This window comes from Grammomys surdaster, unplaced genomic scaffold (genome assembly GCF_004785775.1).
Source record: "Grammomys surdaster isolate TR1022 unplaced genomic scaffold, NIH_TR_1.0 363, whole genome shotgun sequence".
Taxonomy (NCBI): domain Eukaryota; kingdom Metazoa; phylum Chordata; class Mammalia; order Rodentia; family Muridae; genus Grammomys; species Grammomys surdaster.
Genome location: NW_021604782.1, coordinates 13141878 through 13169625, shown reverse-complemented (window position 1 = coordinate 13169625; position 27748 = coordinate 13141878). Strand labels below are relative to the sequence as shown.

Genomic DNA, 27748 nt, shown 5'->3' with positions numbered 1-27748 from the left:
TGTCCACTGTCTCTTTCTATATAACCAAACATGAAGGACTTAGAATGGGATAGGAACACAGGGCCACAACAGGGAGCAGCATGTCCTACTTGGACAGAATCTTTTCAAAAGTATAAATTTCATTGAGCCTGCATCGTTGCTTTCTATTGTTTTCCTAGCTTCAATTTGAACACAATTACCTAGCCCATATTCTGTCAGGCTCTGCTTTGGGAGCTATATAGCCATGGATAAATCCTAAATCCTTTCCTCCAAAAGCATACAGTCTCCTTAGTAGACAAGGGAACTGCTAATGACATTCAGTGATGTCACAGATTTAAGCAGTGTACCCACAAGATAAAGGAATTCACTCTAGTAAGAAGAGAAGGCTCTGTGAAAGACATAAAAATGAGGTGTAGTAAGAAGGACTTATCTGAGGCCACTGCTGTATGTCAGGACATAGAGCAGGGTTTAGTACATACTAACTAGCTAGTCAATAAACAGGTAAGATATATGTGTATATGAATGAATGAATGGATGAACGAGTGAAAGAATTTAATCAGTTTTCAAGGTGTCTTGGTATTTCATCAGGAAAATAATTCAGAGATAAATATCTTAGACAGAAAGAAAAATGTAATTAGCATTCAGACAGCATGCAGGTCATAAGGCAATAATCAAAACTGCAGGTTTTATAGCATTTTAAAGTTTAGATTTTTAGGAATATGAGTGCTGAATAATTTAAGTATATATAATCTATACTGCTCTCCTCTCTGAAAACTACTAACTAGGAGACACTTCTGGACCCAAGCATCCAGGTTAACACTCAGATTGAACATCGTGATACATGTTCTATCATCTTGGCTGATTCTCTTCATCCTCTAGATGGAAGCGTCAGCAACTGCCAGGCTTGAATCTTTAGTATCCTTTAGCCACAGGGAACTGCCTTACCCAATGATATCCATTTGTTCTCTTTTGATCAGCAGTCCATGCAACAGCCAAAGGATGTGGGAATGCAAAGGCTCAGGTGCTTTGTTATCATCTGGGATGTCAATAAATGTCCTCCTAAGTCCCTGAGCTTGACACAGTATCAATTAATGCTTTACTGTGGATCCTTTACCAAGTCTTAACTTACTCTCTTTTTATAGATGCATCTCTCAAGATGGGTCCCCAATCACCCCTGCGTATAACTTTATTCCTGAGTCTGCTTTTATAATGACTGACTTAAGTTTCAGTTTTCAAAGAATAATAAGCAGGAGATAAAGTAATAGAAACTATGAAGATAGGGTAAATACAGTCAAATAGAGGTCAAAAAGGTTTTCTAGAGGAATATAGTTGATAGAATGAGTATATGAATTAATATATTTATATGAATAAGAATATTGCCACTGCTGTGAAGACACACCATGACCAAGGCAACTCTTATAAGGACAACTGTAATGACTCGTTCTGTCCCACGTTTGGAGGCCACTTTGTCCTGGCCCAAGCTGCTGCTCCAGTCCCCCAGTCAGGGTCTAGCAAGAGAGAGAGTGGGGATGGAGGGGCAAGAGAAACAAAGAATGGAGACAAGACAGAGAGTCTGATCAAGTCTCTCCTTTTTATTGAAAGGAAATCCTTTCACGCTTTATCACGTGCCTTGCCCTCATGGACAAGCAGGGGAACACAGCTGAAGGCACTTTTCCACGTGCCTAGTAGCACGGATACCACGTGTGCCTAGCAGCTGAGGGCAGTAAACAGCAAAACAAGATATGTGAGAAAAACAAGATGTTTATCAGAGTGTGCTCAGCTGTCGTGGGCTGTTGAAAATAAGTCTTTTGTCAGGGTATATGGCTCAGATGGCTGCAAAGATGATAGCCGCTTTCAGCTAGGACTTGGCTCCCAACAGACAACATTTAATTGGGACTGGCTTACAGGTTCAGAGGTTCCGTCTATTATCATCAAGGCAGGACTGTGGCAGCATTCAGGCAGGCATGGTGCAAGAGCTGCTGAAAGTTCTACATCTTGTTCCAAAAGCAGCTATGAGAAGACTGATTTCCAGGCAGCTAAAATGAAGGTCTTAAAGCCCATGCCCAAAGTGGCACACTTCTTCTAACAAGGCCACACCTACTAAAACAAAGTCATCCCTCCAAATAGTGCCACTCCCTGGGCGAAGCATATACAAACTGTCACACAAATATATTCCATAAAACAGCAACAAAAACTTTTGACCATTTTGAATATATGTATATATAGTGTTTATGAAATATCTAGCATGTATTAATATATTATTTATATTATATAATATATAATAGATGTGTATATATTGTATTAATTTAAGCAGCTTACAAACTAGGGTCAGATAATCCAAATGGCTATCTATCAAAGGAAGGTTTAAGAAACCAGTAGTTGTTCAGTCCACAATGTTGACTGTCTCAGCTGGTCTTTAGTGTATTTCAGAATCCTGAAGTAGTCTCTAACGTTAGTGAGAGAATGGAATTGCCAGTGACAGCAAGAGAAAGCATACGAAGAGACAGCATCCTTCTTTCCTGTCCTTTATATTAGCTTCTAGCAGAAGGTGTGGCCTAGATTAAAGGTGAAGTTTCCTATCTTAACAGATATGCATTACAGGTGTACTCACCTCAGAAGACTTGGATTAAAAATGGGGCTTCCCACTTCAAATAATTGAATTCAGAAAACATCCCTCACAGGTGTACCCAGTTGCTTAGGTAGTAGTTAATCCCAGAGACAGCCCAGGAAATAACTAAAAAGAGCCATCAAAAATAGGTGTCCAGGGAAAAGATTGTGAAGAGCCTTGAGGGCCAAGAAAACTACTTTTGGTGCCCTTCTGGAAGTACAAAGGAGTTATTGAACAGAGGAATATCTAATTAGAGCTGGATTTACCAAGTTCCCTGACAATCACTATAATACTCAGACTGAAGGGAGAAAGATTAGAAAAAGAAAATGAGTTTGGAAACCCAACCTGGGAACTATCGGCTTGAATGGAGAAAGAATGGGAACTGTCATTGCTGGGATCTGTCACTAGCTCTTTCTGTTCTTACTTTTGCCTTTTTGCCATTCTGGGATCTAGGCGCAACATCTCATAGGAGAAGACACTCCCAGTTCCCAGCTCCGGCAGGATACCCTTACTAATCAATGCATCTGTAAGACTCATGTTGAACTCAGTGCAAGCATATTACTTTTTGAGAAGCTCTTTTTTCATAAAATAGCAACAGAAACTTTTGTCTATACTACCCATATTATAGAATCCATCTTATGGAATCCCATCATATTTGTGGCAGATCTATAAGAAGAACCTCATTTGGAGAGAATTCTGTGACCTTCCCAACAGTAGTTGTTAACAGATTTAACAATTTGAGCTTCGTGACATGGTTTGAAAACAATTGTTTTTGGTGTACTAAGGCTAGAATCTTGTGTTTCTGATTGGATCTTGTATTTATAGCCTTGGCAATTTGGAGATAAATCCTACAACATTTATAGCCTCAATGTTATAAATTGATGTCAGAATAATAATATTTGAATCATATAGCTGCTGTATGCAGTTTTTGAGACCCATACAAATATATAGTTAAAGCACAGTTTTGTAGTACATTGAACTTTTTGTGAGTGGGGCCACCAGGTGGAACTTGATACAAACTGTTACAATGTAAGCTAGTCTTCAATTACCTTTCAGCATAAGTTCTTGGTAGTCCTTAGGAAAGAAAATTCACATTTCTAGCACACAGCTGCTCTGTTGGTAAAGTTGAAATATCATAGCCAATTACCTTCCATAATTGTGTGGGTAAATGAAATAATATGTGAATATGTAAATCTCCTTTTCCTTATCACAATTGGATGGAAGCACTATGCCCTTCATCATTGCCTCCCTTTAACCTATTTGCATTATTTTCCTAATTAAAAACAAAATGAACAATGAATTCTAATGTGTTGAACTTACATTAAAAAGCAATAAAAACCAAACCAAACCAAACAAACAATTATGCAGTTATTTCTGAGGTTTAACCATCCCCCCCCTTTTTTTCCCAAGGGAAGAAGCAATGCTGTCCACGTACTTTGAAACCATCAATGACCTGCTGTCCTCCTTTGGTCCTGTCCGTGACTGCTCAAGGAACAATGGGGGCTGCACCCGAAACTTCAAGTGTGTGTCTGACCGCCAGGTAGACTCCTCAGGATGTGTGGTGAGTGTTCTTTGGCCCAGGAGCTATTCATATACTTGGGACCCTCTCTGCAAGGGGAAACGGATGGAAGTAAAACACTGTAAAATAGCATTTCTCTACCTGTGCATTATGATCTCCTTTGGGGTCAAACAGCTCTTTCACAGGGGTGTCCTAGATAATCAGAAAATACACACACACACACACACACACACACACACACACACGTATAACAAATAATACATAATAGTAGCAAAATTACAGTTATGAAGTAGTAGCAAAAATAATTTTATGGTTGGGGATCACATAACACAAAGAACTGTAAGAAAGGGTCACAGCATTGGGAAGGTTGAGAATTGCTAGCTTACACTTAACTGCTTTTGTGTCCCTCCAAATACCAGGATGCTGGGGTCTCCTCTTCTGTGAGGTGGGATCATTAAACCAACCTTTTTGAATTTTTAGAAAAATGAGATAATATAATATAAGTGTCCTTCGTGAGAGGCTTTGAATTCTAGAAGCTCATACTGTTTGTGATATTAAAACACAACCTGTCTTTGCTCCATGAACACAGTGCACGCAGGGGAAGTCAGTAAGATGAAAATAGTAGCCAGTGTAGATTCTTTGGTGTGGTTTACATGCTGTTGTAGCTGAGACTCGAAGCTGGTGATAGGCTTCTTTGGGAAATTGGTCCCAGAAATGGCTTTTGGAAAGCATGCATCAGTTGGTATTACAAAAATGGTGCAAATGGCTAAAATGGGTTGGTGTAAAGGGAAGAAATGTTTTCTTTCCTGGAATTCCATTATCTAGTATAAAATAAGGATACAGGAGAAGTTAAGTGAAGATACCTATTGCCTATGAAAAAGCAGTCCAAAATCGATGTTTTGTTTTGTAAGGATTGCCTTTGATAGATGTTTGAATTTTAATTTTCTGAGCTACAATTATAGGTGTGGTTATATCTCATGAACTTGAAATTTTATCAAGTAAATGTATGTGCATGTATGCATAGGTATGTAATGTGTTGAAGTTGGGGTTGTCCAAACATACGCTGCAGAAGCATTGCTATAGCCAGACAGGTCCAGCCCTGCATTCAGTTCTCATCATTTGGCTTCTTTCCAACACCTCCATGCACATCACTCACCACTTGACATCAGTCTACGCTAGAGCCAAATGGATCTGATTAGATGCAATTCTTAGAACATGCTGCTTGTTTAAGGCTTCTTGCCCTTCACTTAGAGTCAATTTCTCTGTCAACCCTTGGAGCAAATAAGTGGACATGCTTTCAGATCTTTGTCCTTTCTGAAGCCATCCACCCTCCCACCCGGGAAGTGGTGCAGATATTCCTATTATTTCTGTACCTACCTTCCTTACAACACCTCGAATATATTATAGCACAGACAACTTGCCCTAGATTTTTCTCAACCAATAAGTTGAGTGAGAACCCAGGAAATCTGTTGATTCCACTTAGTACACCAGCAATATTCATCGTAGAACAGGAAGCAGAGGAGGGCAGGGACAATGAGAGGAGTCACTACTCTGGACTAAGTTCTCCAAATGAGGCTTTAAAAGAGGGAATACATTGTTGACACATCTCCATAGCAGTGGAAAAATAGCTGAAGCTTAGGAGACCAGTAAAAGATTTTAGAATATGAGAGGATGCAATGAACCTGGAGTTTAGATCAAGAGATAACAGGTCTTTAAAGGTCGGTGAAGAGTTTAGTCATTTCAGTTTTCAGGATTATAAGTGACAGAAAGTTGGCACAGAGTAGTTGAGACAAAGGGGGTGGGGGAGACTCATTGCCAGAGGCAATGTGCAGGTACCCGTGGCTTCAGCAGCACAAGCAACTGGATAAGAATCACTCTCCACTTTCTAGCTCTGCTTTTTCCCATGTCATGTCATTCTCTGACCTACTACAGCTTCTCTACCCTGAGTACCCTAGACAAGAACAGTTCTTTCTTACTTGCTTTAATGACAGAGCCTGGATCACTGATCAGTGGACAAATAATTGCAGTGGATTTTTCCAAGTTTGTGTCTCCAGAGCATGATAGTGGCGTATCTGAAAAGCTTATCATCATTTCTCATTCCTCAAATACTAAGGCTTCTTCATCAGGGTTGATGTCCCTGAGCAATGAAATGTAGAAGTTAGAAATGGCAGTGAGGGCTCCATGAATGTGCCATGGTGTACCGTGTATGTCTAGGAGTGTGGTATCTCTCTTTCCTCTCATTAACATAAACTGAAAAAATAAGAGAAGAGCAAGAAAAAATTCAATAGTCTGCTATGTTTTCACTGATTTCCCTCTAGATTAAGAGGATACTGTTAAAACTCTTGTACAATGGATGTTAGCAAACTCTGCTGCATGGAATAGATAGGACAATAGCCTGTTAAAGGTTTAAAAGTTGTTTATTTCACATGCACACCCACCCAATAATCTTCATCTAGTATAAAAAATAATCACATCTTATACTCTGTGTGTGTCTATGTTCATATATGTATATGTGAACATTTGTGTGCTTGTATGTAGATGCTAGAGGACACCCTCTAGTGTCTATCTTCAGGCTCTCTCACCTTTTCATTTTCTTTTGAGGTATGATCCCTCACTGGTCTGAACCTACTAGGCTAGGATGGCTGGCCAGGAAACCTCTCTCTTTCTCTCTCTCTCTCTCTCTCTCTCTCTCTCTCTCTCTCTCTCTCTCTCTCTCCCTATCTTCCTCTCTTCCTCTCTTCCTCTCTCCCTCCCTTCCCCTTCCCCACTTTCCCTCCCACCTACTCTCTCTTATGTGGCTTGTGGGACTCAAACTCAGTTCTTCATGCTTCAACTGTAAGTTCTTTACCAACTGGATTTTACCAACTAGGCTGGATTCCAAGCACCATTTGACTTTGCATTAAAACAAACAAACAAAACAAGCAATCCTTCACAACTAATGTGCAACATGGGTTCCATCCTAGGTGAATAAATGAATCTATGAGGGAATACAGTGTCTTCCTAAGGTTTTACCACCAGGTGACAGGATAGAGGATGAAGTTTCACATCTTCCATAGCATTCCTAGAGCTAGTCCATTTAGTTGTTTTGCTGTCAATTAGAGAGGAGTGGATCTGAGATGGATTTCAGTCATAATTTAATCATTAGCTAGCTGGGAATCAACACTGACCTCTCAGTTTCTTAATACTTCCAAACAGAAAAACAGTATTTAAATGTACAGATTTTTTCCCCCTGCAGGATGAAAGAACACAGCAGAGGGATGGAAGACAGTTCGATGCTTTCTGTGTGATCAATAGGACTGAGTTCTGGTCCCCAGAAACCACATAAATCCTGGGTCACTATGTCAGCCTACATGTAATTATAGCCTGAGAAGGCAGATAAATGAGATCCCCAGAGCAAGCTGACAACCAAGACCAGCTGAATCAGCAAGCTCTGAATTTGACCAAGAGACCCTGCCTCAAAGAATAAGGTTTCAAAAGAAAACGATAGGGGAAGATTCTTGATTCTACCTTGGTCCCCCACGTGTATATACACACTTGTGCACATGCACCTACATACATGTATCTTCACACACATGCAGACACAGATATGTATATGCACACATACTATATATTCAAATGCATGATAAAAAATAAAAATTAAATAAGTCAATGGACAATAATTTGGGATGTGCAAAGCACCGTTTCTCTATGAGAAAATACTATATTAATAATGCTTATGCATAGTGTGTATGGTATTGGCACCAGACAAATTTATGAGCACCTGAATTAAGTAGAATCTTCTATGATGTTTCTTAAACTGAATATCATTTTTGATATCCTATATCTATTAAAAGTAGAAAATGAATTTTAGTCAATTCTGTATTTTTTAACCTTTTATTTTAAGCATCCCTAGGGAGTCAAGATGATGTGTGGTTTTGTGCCACCACCTCTGGTTGCTACCTGCTATTTGTTCTGCTCCCATCCACCTTTCTCTTAAATTTCTGGTACCTATAAGAACCGTTTGTTCTCATTTGATTCATAGGTATGTGATTTATGCTGACATCTGCTGCTTGGTATTCTTTATTTCACTGTGAGGTCATATGAAACCATATAGGTCTATCTATACAATAACTTCTCCCTATCCAGCTAGTGCATAAGAAATATCCACTAGCTTTTATATGTCATCCTTATCTGAGCAAGACTGTTCCAAGCTCTCTTGTTCTATGCTTACCATGAAGGCATTAGAGTCATTGGTTTTCACAAAAGTGAATTCAGTTGACCAGTCCTGTCATTAATGAGAAAAATTCAAACACATATCACTAGTCCAGAAAGGCAAGTAAAGCAAAAGTTCCCTGACTTTGCCTTCAGAACCCTCAGACTCACCTGGTGTGTGTGTGTGTGTGTGTGTGTGTGTGTGTGTGTGTGTGTGTGTTATCACAGTTTGAGTATAGGCCTTGTGCCTGCTAACTGAGAAAACTCCACCACTGAGACATAATCCCCCAAGCAGAGCACTTGATTTTATAGCAGTCCTCCATCCCCTTTATCCACTTATGTGATTAACCCGATAGGAATAGAGCATCAAGTCCCATTTCAAGAGAATTGCTAGCAATTACAAGATTCTCTATTGACTTCCAACATTCTTTCCCAACTCACAAGGTCTGCACTTCTTCACAGTGAGTGAGAGGAAGACTGCTTATATAACACAGCACAGCTCCTTTTCTTTCTTTTTTGTTTCATTTGGCTTTATAATGATGATTGTTATTATTACTAGTAATATTGATATATATGGAGCCCACTAACAGAAGATGACCTTGAATTGTAATTTGTGATTATCAAATAAGCAGAAAAAATATATCCCTCTAACAACAAATACACAATAATTTTTAAAATCAATGAGTATCCTGTTATCTTACTTTACACCAAAAAGGGAGTTTGCATGTGGGATAAACATAAGTGATTGACTGACCTTCAGAAGTGGCTGTTCTCATAGACTATCCTGCCAGACCCAGTGCAACTGCACAGGAATCCTAAAATAAGGAAGAGACTCACTAGCCTATAAGACAATAATATAAGTAATTTGTGTTGTTTTAAGTTGTGGTACTAAGTAATAATAGAAATCCTATATTAATGTAGTATGAAAATAGTATGGGGGTTTAATGTGTTAGATAAGATATAAAGACAGTTTGTATCTCTTTTATTATCAAGCATTTATGGAGAATCCTTACATCTTAACTAGGCATGGAGGAAGTAATAATGAATGAAACATTGGAAGGAAAAGAGAGCCAAAAGTAGATAGTTCACCAATATGTAAGGAGTATCAGCATGGCAGAGTTGAGGATGCAAGCTGTGTGTCTATTGATTGTCTGGCAGCATATGAACTTTACATAAAACATGAAACTAAAGCAAAGAAAACACCTACTTCTGCCATGGCCAAGCCTTCTATCACCATCTCTGAGAGGCTATTGTTCTTGAAATATTCATGGTTTTTGTGTCCTTGAGTTGTCCCAGTTTTCTCAGCATAGGGAAGATACCTAGGGACTGGCCCAATCCAGGCAATCCAAGTTCATACTCCTTATGTCACAAAATGTTAACTAGGGTTACTTTCTTCTATTTAGATAGAAATAACAAACAGGTAATGGAATCTTGTCTGTGTTGACATCCCTGAGCTCCTGAATTTTGAGGGCTTTCAAACCTCTGCGGCTTTAAGTCTGAGACCTGAGAAGTAGGAAGTTATGACTCCAAGCTTTTAAAGCTGGAGATTTATAGCTCTATGCACCCAAGTCAGAGCAAGCTCTGAGTCTTTAATTCCAGCAGCTACTGCTGCAGCCCTGAGATTTGGGAATCGGGACCTTTACACTTACCAGGGGCTAGGGAAAGAGCTCCTAAGTATGGATAAAATGACCCCTGGTTCTTAGTCCTTCTCAGCTCTCAGAAACTCTCCCAGTCACCTAGTCTTAGTGTTTCCACTCTTTTTTTTTTTTTTTGTTTTGTTTTGTTTTTCGAGTCAGGGTTTCTCTTATAGCAGGGGCTGTACTGGAACTCACTCTGTAGACCAGGCAGGCCTCGAACTCAGAAATCCACCTGCCTCTGCCTCCCAAGTACTGGGATTAAAGGAATGTGCCACCACTGCCCGGCTCTATTTTTTTTTCTAATTAGTATTTTAAGCTAACATGCAAAGTAATAGGTTCACTATATCTTCATAGCTTTTTACCTTCATAATCCTTAAATGTCCTTCATAGACTCCTCAGCTTCTGCTTCTAACCACTCTCTGTGACTCTTCATTGCCCTTTTAACTGCTAAGTAGGATGAGAACAGAGTTCAGGAGACTTATAGTCACTTCTCAGATGCCTTCTAACTTCTATTGCCATCTGGAGCCTCATTCTAGGAGCCAAGAATTTTGTCTACTCTTAGTGTTATATGTCCAGCTTGTTGTCAACCGTGGTAAAAGCCAGAAGTAGGTGAACAAAAATGAGAACATGATTACTACCAGGTGTGGTTGAGGAAAAGGATTTTATTGTAGATATGAGGGAAAGAAGAGCCAGGGCATCTGAAAGGGTCCAGACAGAATATGGCCAGAAGAATATAATAGGCCATGACAGGAGAGAGGGAGAGTGAGAGAGGAAGAGAAGAGAAAGTGACAAGAAGGGGGACCAGGCACTGAGAGCAGAGGATCAAGTGGGGAAATAAGAGATGAATCATGAGGCCAACAGACACATGGAATCCAAGAAAGTATATAGCCAAAATGGATGAGTTATATATAGGAATCAGAAGCTGAAGGAAGGGAAGCCAAGCCCAGCCCTTGGGCTGGAGGGGTTTAGGGTAGGGGGTGAAGAAGTGCTGGGAGGTACTCAGGGACATTTTGCCTCAAGTCTCTTTTCGATGTAACTATAAGAAATAAAGACTACTGGGAATCAGGTTTTTTAAGACTTAAAATTTTATTTTATGTGCATGTATGTGGGAGCCTGAAAGTGTGTATGTATAACATTTGCAAACAGGTATCTCTGGAAGTGAGAAGAGGCCATCTGAACTCCTACAACTTGAGTTGTGTGTGGTGTAAGCTGTTTTATGTGGATGATATGAGTAGAAATCAGGGCCCTCCTTAACCAACGAGCCAGTTTTTCAGGTCCTGACATAATCTTTGATTGGCTCCTAAGGTTTTTGTTTATTTGTTTGCTGGGATTGGTGTTGTTGCTTTGTGTGTGTGTGTATGTGCGCGTGCACGCACATGCATATAGGAAGAGAGAGATAGAGATATAGAACTATTACACTATAGAAAAGGCTCCTAAACTAGCCTGCAAAGAGTAAAACAGAACTTGTTTATATAGACAAAAAGGACCAAGGCCTGTTTCTGTATACTTTCTAAGTCATGAGTGGGACACATGTGTATAGCTTCTATTTCTATCTGACTAGCATGAGCTGTTGCTTGAGTTTTTGATCTTTGTCATTCTGATAGGTATAAGGTGGATTCACAGGCGCTTTTTGATTTGCATTTCCCTAATGACTAAGGATGTTGAACATTTCTTTAAATACATAGTAAAAAACTGGTCATCTTAACAAAAGCAATCTACAGATTCATTCCAATTCCCATCAAAACTCCACCACAACTTTTTACAGACATTGAAAGAGCAATTCCCAACTTCATATGGAAAAACAAAAATCCCAAGATACCTAAAACAATCTTGAATAATAAAAAAAAAAAAACCTCTGGAGGAATCACCATATAAAAGCAGTATGGTATTGTCACAGAAACAGACAAGTTGATCAATGGGATAGAACCTAAGACTCAGACATAAACCCTCATACCTATGAACACTTGATTTTGTCAAAAGTATACAATAGAAAAAAAGAAAGCATCATCACCAAGTGCTGCTATTCTAACTGGATGTCTGCAACTGGTTGTCTAATGTAGAAGAATGCAAACCATATTTGTCACCCTGCACAAAGCTCAAGCTCAAATGGTTCAAGAATCTCCACATACAACCAGATACACTGAAAATAATAGAAGAGAAAGTAGGAAATAGTCTCAGACATATTGGGACAGGAAAAAATTTCCTGAACAGAACACCAATGGCTCAGGCTCTAAGATCAACAATTGATAAATCCATAAAACTAAAAAGCTTCTGTGAGGCAAAGGACACTGTCAGTAGGATAACATGGCAGCCTACAGATTGGGAAGAATCTTCACCAACTCTACATTTGACAAAAGACTAATGTACAAAATATTTAAAGAACTCAAGAAGTTAGACTCCAAAAAATACCTAAATAACATAATTAAAAATTGAGGTATGGGGAGAGACAGGAAAGAGGGCGAGAAGGCCAGGAAAATGAATGGAAATGTGTAGCTTCTGGGGGAAGAGGATGGGGACAATCTCTAGGAAGTCCCAGAGACCTGGGATGATGAAGGCTCCCAGTAGTCAATGTGTGTGACCTTAGGTGGAATGCCCAACATTGGGCTTATGGAACCTGAAGAGATGACCTCCAGCAGCTAGACAGTAGACTGATGGCAACGCCAACTCACCTACAAAACTTTTAACCCACAACTGGTCCTGTCTGAAAAAAATTAAAGGACAAAGATGGAGCAAAGACTGAAGGAATGACTGACTGATGACCAACCCAACTTAGGACTCATCTCATGGATAGGCACCAATCCCTGACACTGTTAATGATGCTATATTATGCTTGCAGACAGAAGCCTAGCATAGCTGTCCTCTAAGAGGCTCTACTTAGTAACTTACTGAGAGAGATGCAGATACCCACAGCCAAACATTGGACAGAAATTGGGGATCCCTATGTGGAAGGAATGAAGGTCTCTGAAGGCAATGGCAACCCCACAGGAAGACCAATAGTCTCAACTAACCTAGACCATTAGGAGCTCCCAGAGACTGAACTACCAACCAAAGGACATTGCATGGGCTGGTCAGATGCCCTTGGTATATATGCAGCAGAGAGATGCCCTTCTCTGGCCTCATTGGGATAAGATGCACCAAATCCTGCAGATATTTGGTATGCCAGAGGTGGAGGGATACCTGAGGAGGGGGAATAAGGGGAGAAACTTTGTGAGGTGGATGGGGAGAGATGCAGCATTTTGGGATATAAATACATAAATATAGAAAACAAACAAACAGCAAATTTTGTGGAAATCTTACCTGTTGACATACAGTAAAGTTGCAGACAAGGACTACTGTCAGGGAAAAGGGCAACTGTAGAGTTCTTCTAAACCAAGCCACCATGTACCAAGCCACCATGTAAACAGGAAAACAAAGACTCAGAATGATGGAAAATTATTCAAATTCATGTAAAGAGGTAGAGACAGAATTTAGATGGAATTTCAAGACTCCTTCCACCCATTTGTACCTTATAATATCAATGTCCTTTATTAGTTAAGACTTATGAATTGCTGTAACCAAGAACCCAGTAAAAACACCTTAAAGAAGAAAGATTAATCTGGCATAAGGTCTCCGACGAGTCAATTCATCAAGGTGGGAAGATCATGACAGAACAGAGAAGTTCACATCACAACTACCAAGAAACAGAGCTAAAAAATGATATAGAAAGACTCCATGGCAATATATAGTACATACAGACAGTGACCTACTTCTTCAACCTAAATCCTACCTCCTGTCTTCCCTCACTTCTCAATAATGCTATCATATTAAGAATCTGCCAAAAGATTAATCAATTGATTAGGTGAGAGTCCTCTTGATCCAGTTGTCTCTGGAAATGATCTTCCAGACAAGTGTGCTTTACTAATCCCCTAAGCATTTATTAATCCAATCAAGTTGACAGTTGAGATTAAATAGCAAAGTCTGCCTCTCATCAACTTGACACTTACATGCGTTATCCCCTTAAACCTTAATGTTCCACCTCTGGCCTCCCAAAAGGCTAATATCAATCTCATAATACAGAAAGCGTTCAGTTGATCTCATGAGTCTCAGTAATCTTCACAATTTTAACAGATTTCAAACATCTAGAATTAAAACCTCCTGTAAGACGCAAGGCAAATTTTAGCCATAAGCTCCTGTAGAAATTGAAAAGAAAGTTACATACTTTCAGTGTATAACGGCACAGAGCAAATGTCCCTTTCCCTAAAGGATGGAGGAGGACATGGAAAGGATGTGAGACAGAAGCCAAAGTGAAATGCAGAAAGGCAGACAACGCATGCGGTGACTCTGTGTCTTGAGTCTCCTGTGATCTGTATATTGATGTGAGCTCTGGCAAGGTTTCAATGCCTTGCTCCAGTGGCTTGGACATTTGCAGCATACCACACACACAGCTTATCTTTTAGTCTGTTTTCAACTATTGTCTCCAGCTTTTTTTTTTTTTTTTTTTTTGAGAGAGAGAGATATTCTATTTTCTTGGCATGTCTAATTCCTGACATTCTCCCTTACAGCCCTCTCAGGCACTCAATACAGGGAATCCGACCTGATATACATGACCCAGGCCTTCCTATGAAATCTCTAGGGAAGGTTCCATGACATAGTACTTATGATATTCTGATGGCCAGCAAAACCAGCAGCAAGTGCTGCTAACTCTAGTGAACTCTGAATTTCCAAGTGGCTGAAATTGAGAAATCTCTTTTCTAGGTATTTATGCATAAGCAGAGTACCTCCTTTCAACCTCTCTTCTCTAGGGAAAGTCTCTCATGTGAGATGGTGGTCTTATTTCTTAGAGTTTGCAGTGTGTATGTTTTGACCCCTTCCAGAGCTGCCTTCAGTGTATTCTTACTCTCTTCTTACATTCTTACTATCTTGAGTTCTTACTGTCTCAGTGCTGTAAATCTGGCCAACAACAGACATGCCACAGCCTGAATCCTATGTTATCTCCAATATTTCTATATGAAATCAGTTTATCACTTTAAGCTTGGCTTCATATGTTTCAAGACAGAAAAAAAACATAGACAGTTCCTTTACCTAAATGTAACAAAGATGGTCTCTTCTCTAATTCCCATAGCGTTCTTACCCCCTTTTGTAACCTCATGAGCACAGCGTGTATTGTTTACACTGATTTCTGCATGCAGGTCTTTTGGGCTCCCTGCACCATGTTTTAATTGCCACATTGTAGGCTTTCTTTCCTACACTGCATCTCTAAACTTTTACAGATTTTTCCCACAAACCAGTTCTGACCTGAAAGGACTACAGAGTTGGATTTACACACTGCAGTGCTCTTAGTGCTGGCACCCATTTTCTGCATTAGTTATTTTTCTCTTTTTTCTGACATGTTTAATAAAACAATATAAAAAGGGGGTGGTGATATGATGGCTTATTTGGTTCATTATTTCAGAAGACTCAGTTCATTCCAGAAGGTCAGGCAGAGCAGAGAAAAAAAACCACACCATGGCAGTCAGTCTGGAAGCTGAGCAAATCAGACACAGAAAAGGGATGGAACAGGAGGAGAAAGACAACATCAAGCCTAGTGACTTGCTCCATCTAGGTCCAACCTCTCACTTCTGCCCAGTAAATCATCTTTATGAAAGTTCCAAGAGATCCACCAGTTGCTTCGGTCAGACCCCTACTGTTTATTTTCTGTCCTAGCACAACCCCCAAACATATTGGGAAATGTTTTGCTAATCATCTAGGCATTTCTTTCTCTTTTAAAAATGATTCATATTTTATTTTATCCATATAAATATTTCACCTCCATGTGTACTTGTGCATCATATGTGTAGTAGTTAGTACCTGTAGAGGCCAAAAAAGAGTGTCAGATCCCTTGTGTGGGATGCTAGGAATCAAACCCGGGTCTTCTCTTAGAGCAACCATCTCTCCAGTCCTTCCAGAGCATTTCTTATCACATTCAAATGAACAACCGTAATTAACTTTCATATCTCCCTGTTGTTACTGTATCAGACCAAAGATTTACTTCAGAGCATACCTGAATCCAGCTAACAGGAAAGACACAAAAACAAGAAACTCACTTTATTTAAACCATTTTAGAAGACAGCATAAACAAAACAGGGCAGTGGTGATGCTTTCAACAAGTCTCTTTACTTGTTGGTATAAGTAGATGCATCATAATGGGGCTGGAGAGATGGCTAAACAGTTAAGAGAACTGAATGCTCTTCCAGACGTCTTGAGTTCAATTCCCAGCAACTACATGGTGGCTCACAACCATCTGTAATGGGATGCAGTGCCCTCTTCTGGTGGGTCGGAAGAGAGTGACAATGTAATGAACACACCTTTTTTGAAGGAAGAGGAGGAGGAGGAGGAGGAGGACAATGAATATGGATGGGGGGGAATGACATGTACTTAGCACCTTCGTGATAACCCATTTGTGTTCTCGGCAGTCAGTTAAGATTGTGTCCTAGATAAAACAGCATTGTGTCCATTTTTCCAAAGCAGAAATGCTAGTGATGGGCAAGTAACCATCCATGCACTGGCTGCGTGCAACTGAGGGTCTAAGGGCTTTGCCTGTTTTAACCAATTTCATTCTCACAATGATCATGTGAGCTAATTATTATTCCCACCTTCCTTTTCCATTCAAAGAAAAGAAACTTATCCTTTAGGAACTTGTCTGTGAAGGGCAGAGTGGGAAGGAAAATGAAAGGGGCAGTGGTAGAGCATGCATTCCTGTACTTGAAGGATCCTATGGAGGGATGGTATCTTCTGGAGGCATTTTCATCATCATTTCTCAGCCCTGCCTCTGCATGTCAGCCCCATTTCAAGCTAGTTCCACACTCCCCACCCCTTACAACGCACCAGTCACATTTTACTCTCATTTTTTACATTTTTTTTCTGTTTCTACTTTGACCTAAAATGCCATCGATAGCAGTATAGACCAGAGGAGCCATGATTACCCAGAGATATTGAGAAAACAACAAGATACTGTCCTTTTAATGCCAATGAGTAGGGAAAAGAATGTTCATTTGTTATGTGCCTTGTGATATTGGTCATAAAGAAGCAAATGTTGGAATCTTGTTCAATAAGGCAAAGAAAGAAGCTCTTCTCCATTCCTCATCATTTCCTACTTTTAATGACTCAATTGGGCTGTAATTAAAGAGGAAAAACTTAAGAGAGCAAGAAAGACAAGCAGGGGGAATCAGCAGAGTGAGAAATTGCTTTGGAGCGCAGCCCAGGCATAGCTGACCAGCCTATCTGCATGTGCCTCTAGTTCCCCTGGGCAAGTATAAAAGTGGAGCTGAACTTCAGTGGGAGCTGGACCCTGGACAGTGGTCTCCCTTTCCCAGAAGTGAGCTCTAATAGTTTAGTTCTTCCCTGTACAGCTTTCCAACAAGAGTGATGAATTCAGAACACAGCCAGGAGGGCCTTGCCAACATCTAAAATTGGAGGAATGATGCTTGCCACATTTTTCTTTTTGAAAATTGTTAGAAAGATGCAAAGTCAGGAGGAAGGCATCTTTATGGGAACTATTTCAGACTTCTAGTCAGAGTGTCCTCATCAGACTGTGCTCTCATCTAACAGGTCCAAAAGTAGAAGATTCTGCATGTGTGCATTTACCAGGCTGATAGTGTTAATGCCATTAATAAGTAAATGAATAGATGCTGTGAATAATATCAGTCTTGGGTTGCTGTTGGTACTAATAGAAAATGTTTAAGTGCTGATGATATGCCAGGCTCTGGAATGAGTGCTTTTAATGTACCACACTGAACCATCACCATGATCCTTTTCAAATCAAGGGCTATTATTATTTATAAGATACACATAAGGCACAGAAAGGATAGCATACTTGCCCAAATCCAACTAGCATGATAAATGTAGAGCCACAATACAAATCCAAGTTTTTCAGAAAGCCTGTTCGGTTCAGAAGGCAACTAACAGTGGCTGATGATGAGACTTCTGAGATGCAACTAATGCCTTTCAGGCCAGAGAGCATCTCTTTCACTCTCAAAAACCAAGATACAGCCTTCTTCTTCTATAGTTAAGAAAAGTGGGTGTTTTAGAGGACTTAGTCTGTATGGAAATTGAAACTGCCCTGTTTTTGTTGCTTCAGTACAAGGCTCAAACTTTGGAATAGTTCTCTCATCAGGATTTGTCCATTTGAATAGTTCCTTTGTAAGTTTTCAACTGAGCCTTTTTCCTTTCAAACCATGCAGGAAAAGGTGAAAGGGGTGGGGCAGAGTGGCATTCCTGAGACTATAATGTGTGGCATTCTCATAAAACCTATGCAGCCTTTTATAACATTAAGTACTTTATTCTTCCTGTGACATTTGAAGGCTTGTCTGTTTCAATCCTTCCTCCCCCCTCCCTTCATTTCATTTCTCTGAGACCTGCTCTTTGTGAGTCTGATGATATTTCTGGAAATCAGGGTTTATTATATGGATGTCATTATCCCTTAAAATCAGAGAGTAGATCTTGCTCTTCTAACGTGGTGGGGTTTAGTCTTTGATTCCTGGGGAAAAAAAGATTGGGGAAAGACACCAGGATTGGAGTCAGGAGGTAGAAAATGTTATGATTCTTCACCTGTTGACAGTATGAATTATGTAATTGCTTTAGGAAGGTGGTGCCACTTGTATGTGACACCTGAGAGACCAACCTGGGAAGGTGGCCAGTGTATTGCTGATGTTTCTCTTGGCATTAAAATACATGACCTTAAGATAAATCTTCTCAGGGTGCAGTGGTTCTGGTGTGGGAAGGACTGAGAACAAAGGACAGGGCAGGAGAGAGAGTGGTACTTCATTCATGGGTTGGAATAAATACTACAGAGAGGAAAATCTCCATCATTTTACTGTGTTGTTTTAGGTATCATTAGACTAGGACTTGGGTTCTAAGTATGTATTTTTTCCACCCATCTCAATCCCCCTTTTCTCCTTTGGAATGGCACCCATGCAGCATGTATGAATATTTCCTGGCACTCCATACCTTCAGGAAGTCAGTCTAGTGTTGAAAGGTACAGGTTCTGCAGTCTGAGAAATTTGAGCTACAATCTTGTTCTGTTACTCTTTAGTTACTCTTTAGTCATGTGATTTTGGGGCAAATTACTTAATATCTCTGAATCTCAGTTTCCTGTTGAGTAAAGCAAGGATCATTATACTTATGAAGGTAAGTTAGTCTTAGGAATGACTGTGATAAGGCATTCATATAACCAGCACCTGGCTCTAAGCATCTAAGAAGCACAGTTGCTACTATCATGATGTATGTCCTGCAGGGATAGTGGTGGTGGTGGTGGTAGCGTTGTTGTTGGTGGTGATGGTGGTGGTGGTGATCATAGTGATGGTAATGAGGGTGATGGTGGTGATGCTGACGATAACTAACATGGTTTAAGTGCTTGCTATTCTCTAGCTACCTGAGGCAACACAAGAAAGTTCGCCTTGCTTAAATCTTTGCAGTTATAAGGATGTAGAGCATGGGAATTTATACCCAGAAGCCTAATATGAGAACTTGTCATTAACCATGGAAAATTCCTCAGTAATATCATTTGTAATCATTGCCTAATATTTCATGGAAAAAAAGATATCTTTGATGGCACTGATTTCTCAGGCACTTTGTGTTCTATTTAGAAGCCACAACATTCTCATCACTTTTGACATGGGCTGTTCCTGTGCAGTGAATCGTTCCTTTAGAATAGATCCTCCATCATGTTTAAGGAGAGTTTTCTAATGCTTCAGGACTTAGGTGAAAGAGTCACATAGGCTGTATTTTTCTCCCAAAAGCAACAGTGCTACATCACAGCTAGTGTTCACACTTTCTGGTTTAGGTTCTTCCTCCTTTTCTACCTTCATATTGTAGTTCAAGGACAGGTTAGGGTGCTTGACCAAATAGCCCCTTAAGCAGGGGAGTGATAAAAGCAATATAGAACTTTAGGGAGTATAGCTCAGTCAAGAGTGCAAGATACCCATGAAAAGCTGCCAAATGCAGGGGTGTACGGAGTCAGTGAGGCAGAGGTCTCCTGCTCCGGGGTATTGTGAGGGTGTCACGAGCCGTGAATGTGCAGCTCAGTAGATACACCCAGCACCTGAGAAGCCTGCCTCTTAGAACACAGGATGCTGGTATTTGGATGGATGAATTCTGCTTGGCTCTGAAGTAAAACACTAGAATAACCACATTCACCATAATTGTAATAGTAAACGTTTTATATTTGTGGAGTATTTTCCCATCTGGTGTTCTGGTTTTTTTCTTTTATTTTAGGGTTTATTTTTGTTTTAATGTAACTTATGCTCATTTTAAAATTAAATGACTTCAAACATGTCTTAGATCTATAAAGAAAAAGCTCAGGGTCTTTTTTAGAGATAACTATGCCACAGTTACTTTATATAGAGACTTTTTATACATGTCTTTGATATCTATATGCAAATATAAATAAAAATTTACATATACAAGTTTAAGAATGGAAGGAGAGGGCTGGAAAAGTGGTTTGCTCAATGGTTACTAGCACTGAATAAACTTCCAGAGGATTGGGCTTTGACTCCCAGAGCAACACATGGCAGCATATATCCATCTGTAAACACCAGTTCCAGGGGATCCAATGTGTTTATCTGGCCTCTACAAATATTAGGCACAAACAGGGTATGCAGACATACAGCCAGGAACATGATACATAGACATGCATACAGGAAAAGCAAAATACACATAGAGTAAAAAAACCACACACATACATTTTCTTTGTTAAAAAACGAAAGCATAAAGTGAATTCAGGTATGATTCTTTGCAATTAGTTTCTATTTCAGAAGTGCATGTCTCTATCTGTGTTTTTAAAGAGCGTCCCCTACCCCCTACTCCTTAAGGAAAAGTTATACAGCTTGATAACCATATATAGTTGTTTGCCTGGTGCCAGAAACAAAAATACATGACTAGAGGTATTGCTCAGTTGTAGCACATTTCACAAGCATGCTGGAATCCCTGAGCCCAGGCTTGAGTGGATAGATGATAGATAGATATATAGATAGATTGATAGATAAGATTGAGAACAAAGAATACAGTAGATTTAGTGACATGTACTGATGTATGCCAAGTTCTAGTCTGAGACTCTATCTGGATAGCATATTTTTATGCCTTTCATAAATTTGTTTTTATTTTATTATGAGTTCAGGGGATAAGTATATGGGAAATGATACCACTACAACCACCGCAACCACCATTACTCTCAGAATTAATTATATAAAGACAAAGTTATTATGTCTTATAATCTACAGTTTCTCCCTGACTTTGTTCAAAAGCTTACCATGACACAGACTTGGATTCAAAAGAAATGTCTGTCACTGAGAGCTGTGTGGCATGGGGCAAAATGTCAAAGTGTTTTGGCTGTCAACTAGTCAGGATCACTACAGTTTGTGGTGTTGTAGGGTCCAGTGTGAGCAGCAGGCAGGCTCAAACTTCCCAAAGTCAGTTCCTTTCTGGAAAGGAAGAATATGACAAAGATGGATACATGGTAACCTTTTCTGACTTTCCTTGGTTTTTAAAAACTGTCTACAAACCAGATGTTGTGATATGCACCATAAACAACTTGCTTAGATATAAGGCCCTGCTAAGTAGCCCAGGAGGATTGTGAGACTGATCCCTAATTTACCATCCTCCTACCTCTCTGTCTCCAGAGTGCTGTGGTTACAGTCATGTGATATCATGCCTTGTTTGCAAGAACTTATCATTTTAAAGATGAGTAAACTATGGTAGGCTTATGGGAGAATATTTGAAATGTTTAGAGAGGAGAGAATAGGCACCCTTTGTCATGTCCTCCAGAAATTATCTTTAACAATGTAATGTTTTCCCTTTTTTTTCTGATCTATGTTTATATATTTTACTGTGAGATGTACAACCTGTAGAAAAATGCAGGGAGCGCCCTTTACAGTTTCATCAATACTAATTAAGGAACATGCTCAAACTACCTCCCAAGTCAAGAAGGAGAATATTGCCTGACTCTGAGAACCCATGCTCCTCTTTCACTTCCCATGTTACTCCTTTCTCTTGTCTATAAGCAAGGATGGGTTTAACTTGTATACTAGATGTGATCCTGTATTTTTAATCAGAATTTGACTTTCAAGAACCCATTACCATAGTACTTTTCATTTTAGTTTTGGCTTGTGGTGGTAAAATCTCCTCCATAAAGCACATCTCGCCAAGCAAATTTTAAAATATATATATATATATATATATATATATATATATATATATATATATATTTACCTGTAGCGAAAGTAAAAATAGATGCTCATATATCTTCTCTACAGTTTTATTCACATTTTAAAGCTCTGTAGTCAGAACTTAAGTATTTCCTATGTATGCAGAAAAAGTTCCATTTCCTTCTATTAGAGGAATGGACCGTGTTCTGATCGACAAAGAGCTCAAATTTGTTTGCATAGTCAACAAGCAATGCTCTGGGTCCTATCCTGAGCTCACACCTAGCTACTTTGCAAACTGAGATCACTACCCTCTTTTCAAAGAATCCCCTGTGATGCAGGCTTCCCTTAGGCTGCTACTTCTCTCCTTTCACTATTTACCACATACATAGGCATATCTCTCCCTCAGGTTAATACAAAACCTTTCAGGCCTTTTCTGAGACTCCCTTTTAAAAATGCTACATCTTGAATTTATCCTTGGTGGATGGCGGGTCTTTGTTTAGGCAGGAAATACAATAGGCAGAAAGAAAAAGTATCTTTAGCCAATTTTAAGTGTGACCTTGTATGCTTGAATCCAAGCATTTGCATATCAGCAAAATGGGGTGGCTTTCCTCCTCTGGAATATGGAACTAAGAAAGATAAGCAAAGTGCTTATCTTATGTAAGGATGTGGGGTATAGTTTTCAATTCAACAACTTTAAAAGTTGTTAGCAGAGGCTGCTCTGGACTTAGATGGTTCTGGTCTGAGACTTTGGTCCCATCCTATATACTACTACTGCTGAAGCTATTTACTTCAGACAATGATGTATTCACAGTCTTAAATGTTAAACTACTCACTCTGAGTTGCAGAAATGCTGAGTGGTGCACTCAAGCCTGTATTTCTGTTCTTCCAATAGTAACAAGAAGACAAAATAAGGCAGGTTGGTAGGCAGGCCTTGGAAGAAAGATCTCAGGACCTGGCCTCTAGCCAACCTGACAGATATCTCTGAGCCAACCTGACAGACATCTTTTCATGGACATCAGAATTAACACTTGATTCTCATTGCCTGTGAGTCACCTTCTACCCACGTCAGTTCCTGGAATACAGGACTGATGATCCTCTTCTTTCCCAATGCATGCATATATATATATATATATATATATATATATATATATATATATATATATGTTGGATATATATCTGTATGGCATCTGTCTCCATTTAGTGATGAGACTTTTTTCTTCCCTTTTTTAAAAATTGCTCTCTGCAACAAAAAATAAAATATGCAAAGCATCCAAAATTACACTCAACATAAGCTGAATAAATATATACCCACAGAAGCATATGTTCAATGGCTGCCACTCTATGCTTTTCAAAGCCAACTAGCTTATAAAATCGTTTCTCACTCATACTCTGGGCGATCAATGAGAAGGTATGGTGTGAGGACACAGCCTTGAGCTGCAAATTGAGTTTTTAGTTACAAAAGATGGAGAAGGGAAATGAGCCAGTAAAATGCAGCAGGCCTAAAATGGTCCATCTCTGAAGCTTTAATGAGAGCCTTGTCTGACCCCTGAATAAGCAGCTCATAGCTAGGCACCATAGTGAAAGGGAGTTCTTTGAAGTCACACTACATGGGTTCAAATCTTGCTTCTACTTCTTGACTTTGTAAAACTGGAGAAGTTGCTCTCAACTTGAACTCCAGTGTATGAAGAAAAAAATCCTGTTAGTATTTCCTGGTGATTGTCTACTAATACAATACCTATCTACTCTCTTCTAGTCTTTAAAGTAGTTCTCCCTCATCTCAGTGTTTGTATAAGAACCTTGAGACAGGTTCTTGTACAGTTCACATTCCCTGCTAGATAGCCAAGCATGACCTTTAACTTCTGTTCCTCCTGTTTATAACCCTGAAGTGTCGAGATACAGATATACACTACCATATCGGATTTATATGGTACAAAGAATCAAATTCATGACCTTCTGCATGCTAGATAAACCTTTCACTGCAGAGCTATGTCTGCCCCTCACACACCCTGCTTTTCTTTGAGAACTCACCGTCCTTCTGCTTGAACTCACCATCCTGTTGCCTTGGTATCGCAAGTAGTAGTATTACAGGTATATGGCAAGATACCTGGCCAAAGTGTCTTTGGCTAGGTTGATATGTTGACAAGTGTTTCATACCATCATTAGGGTAGGAACTGAGTAGAGGAAAGATGAATTAAAGACTAGAAGATTTGATTTTATCTCCACCTCTCAACCTCCAGATAGGGCAGAGGCCAGTTTGATCTCCAGTGATCAGTAACTTAACTATCATATTTCCATAAGCACTTCTGGAAGTTTTTGAAAATGAGATCCTGTAGACTGAGGTGGCCTTAAGAAGATTGGAAGTTCTATATGCTCTCTGACATACCTTTCCTTATATGTATGTACTGGTGTCTTGTAAGTATATCCTGTGTAATAAACCATTCACCATAGTTCTTATGAGCTGCTGCATTTGATCACTCAAACCTGAGACAGGTTATGGGAATCCCCACTTACAGCTTAGCTGGTGATAAATATGGGTGGAGCCATCATGAATTGACATCTGAGGAGAGGCCAGTTTTGTATTGCAAAGTCCTCAACCTGCCAGGGCCTACACAGTCCTCCATAGAGTATAGCAGAACTGGGTGGAACAAGAGGACACCCAGTTGGAGTTTCTTCAAGAAGCCAGCACAGGATCAGTTGCTGGTGGAGAGAAATCTAGTGATACAAGATTGCTGAGGAGTTCTGTTCTCAGTGATGCTAGTTTTGTTTGTTTGTCTGTTTTGCTTTGTTTTTTTTTTAATTATTATCTTTAATGGAAGTTGTTTGAGATAAAATAGCAAAAATGATCCTGGGACAGTGAATTATACCACCTACTGCCTTTGTGACCATTTCTGCACTTCAGGTTCACTGTCAAGTGGGCAAAATCATAATGTTTATCACCTAGAGCTGCTATGAGGAAGAAATTACTATCAGAAAATTCACTCTTTAAAATGGGAGTTGGTGATACATTAGTCACCAAATGTCAATCTAATCCATTTTCCCCAGCTATCCTCTTGTATACACATCTGTAGCATGTATACCTTGTCAGAATGACCTTGGTTCTATGTTACTCACAGTGAAAAACATGGCTTCTATAAAATAAAATAAAGACAGACTTGTGTAATGTGAACCCAGAGGGAAGTTATCTCCTCTATACCTGCCTCATTTTCCCATCTTTTGGACTGGGAGATAAGAGTGCACCTTTCCTGACAATTGAGAAGATAGGGGCACTGTTTACTTATCTCACTGTCATGACAGAATATCTGACAAATGCAATTTAAGGAGCAAAGGCTCTGGTGTGTCTCACATCTCCAGGTTCATGACTACAGGGAAGATATGGAAGCAGGAGATATGTGGTCACATGGCATCCACAGTCAGAAACAGAAAGAGAAGAATGTGTGTACTCACCTAATGTTTCCCTTTATAGTCAGTCTGAGATCTCAGCCTGTGCTATGGTTCCCATCACAGTTAGAGTCGATCATTCCTCTTCAATGGACATAATTGCATAATTTCTCACAGCCATGCCCACAGAATTGTTTCCATGGTAATTATAAATTCCATCAAATTGATAATATTAACCCTCACATGGGGTAAGGTGACCCAGCTTAGCATTGTATTGGCATCTAGGGAAATCATGGTAGATGCTGTTTCACTCCCAACATCTTTAAACCAAAACATGTCTGAACCTGGGTGGGAGAAGTTCAGAGACCATTCTAGGAGGAAGAGATGGCTTTGCCTCAAAGCTTTGTCATCAACCCAAGTGAGCTATTTTAGAATGATACAGACTCAAGTTCAGCCTCAACCTGTTCTATAGTACACACTATGTGACCCAATGGGACTCTTCACATCTGTATCTTCAAGATCATTCTCTCTCAAATAAAATGTGGATCTTCTCACAATAACATGAATCTAGAGCAATAGAGTGGACTCAGAAGTCAAATACTTTAGAGATATCACCCCACTCCAGAGAGGGGCATTGCACAGCCTCATACTCTTGCCTGGGTTCCTGACTTATCCCACGAAGTTGGCCCAAGTTATAAATCTCTCAGTCAGTGCCTCAGTTTCCTTCTCTGTAAAATGTGTAGGATAATGTCAAAAGGCTGATGTTTATGTGGTAAGTTAATATTCCAAGCACATTTAAACAGTGCCTGGCACAGAGCAAGCACTATTAACTGTTAGCCATTATTATTATTAATGAGCTATACGAAGGCAATTTATTACCATGACCAGACAGTTATTGAATAGACATTTTTCAGGATTCCTGGCAGATTTTTCTCAGAAAGTGTTCCCTGGCCTCTCTTCACTCAGCCCTTGGCTCTTATTTCTACCACATAAAACCTCAAGAACTGTAAGATTATTCATATGCACCCCTCTTCACCATCTGAGTGTTGTTTTTTGAGAGCACTGCTAGGGTTTCATGAGACCAGAGGCTCTGATTAGGCATTTTCTGAATGAAACACCTGCTCAATCACAGCCTAAGGGAGCTCCAGATGGAGACAATGAGAAAGGTGATCAGCCTTTTGAGGCATAAGCTGTGAGCATGAACTCAAACCAATCTCGCTAGATGTTCTTTCTGCCATTCCCTGGCTCAGGAGCTGAACACTGTTACCCAGACTCCACTGAGATTCTCCTGAGATTCTTGCAAAGAAACATAGGAGGGAGATTCATATTGAAAGTCAGAGAACAAATTGCATATCCATCACTCAAATATGGAGACAAAGTGAGGGACAGAAACTGAAGGAGGGGCCGTCTCAAGACCACCCCACCTGAGTATCTATCCCATGTGCAATCACCAAAGGTAGATGCTGATGTGGAAGACAGGAAGTGCATGCTGATAAGAGCCTGATATGGATGTCTCCTCAGAGGCCTTCAAGAGTCAGACATATTCAGAGGCAGATGCTCACAACTAACCATTGAACTGATCATGGGGTTCTCAATGGAGGAGTTAGAGTGAAGACTGAAGGAGCTGAAAGGGTCTGTGGCACCATGAGGAGAGCAACAATACCAACCAACCACAGCTCCCAGGGTCTAAACCACCAGCCTGGGAGCACTTAGGGGAGGATCCAGGGCTTCAGCTGAATATGTAAAAGTGGAGGGCCCTGCTGGGCATAGGTGGAAGAAGAGAACCTTGACCTCATGAAGGCTGGATGCCCCAGGGGGTGGGAATTTTGAGGGTAGGGAGGTGGGAGTGGGGGGGTGTAGATAGAGGTTACATCCACAGAGAAGAAGGAGGAGGGGCGAGGGGATTGGGGGTTCCGAGGGGGTGGTGGGGGATGGGGTAAGGGGACAACATAGGAAATGTAATAAATCATCCAATTAAAAAAAAAAAAAAAGAAATACTGAGGACCAGCAAATGGAAGGGTCCTGTTGAGAACAACGATGACTGACTGTGGCTCCTAACACCTGAAGAATCTCAAAAAGTAAAGTAATCTATCGTATGCTCCATTAGTCAGCTGTGATTGAGAAATAGAGAGACAGACACATAGAGAGAGCATGTACTACTGTGTGGTGACGACATTGTGCTATCCCAGCATTGTTGCCCCATGGCAAGGCATTTTGAAGATAGCTTTACTCTCCCTATGTGTCCACCCCTTCCTACAGGTGCTCTAAGGTCTCCTTT

General features: G+C 40.0%; 1 protein-coding gene across 2 annotated transcripts in view; it reads left to right on the top strand.

The window, feature by feature from the left end:
- Astn2 (astrotactin 2) overlaps positions 1-27748 on the top strand; it is a 931927-nt gene that overhangs the window by 537503 nt on the left and 366676 nt on the right. For both annotated transcript variants that reach the window (XM_028779954.1, XM_028779955.1), the window contains one exon: positions 3998-4148. In XM_028779954.1, coding sequence (XP_028635787.1) covers positions 3998-4148 — 151 coding nt within the window. The remainder of the gene's footprint in view (positions 1-3997; positions 4149-27748) is intronic.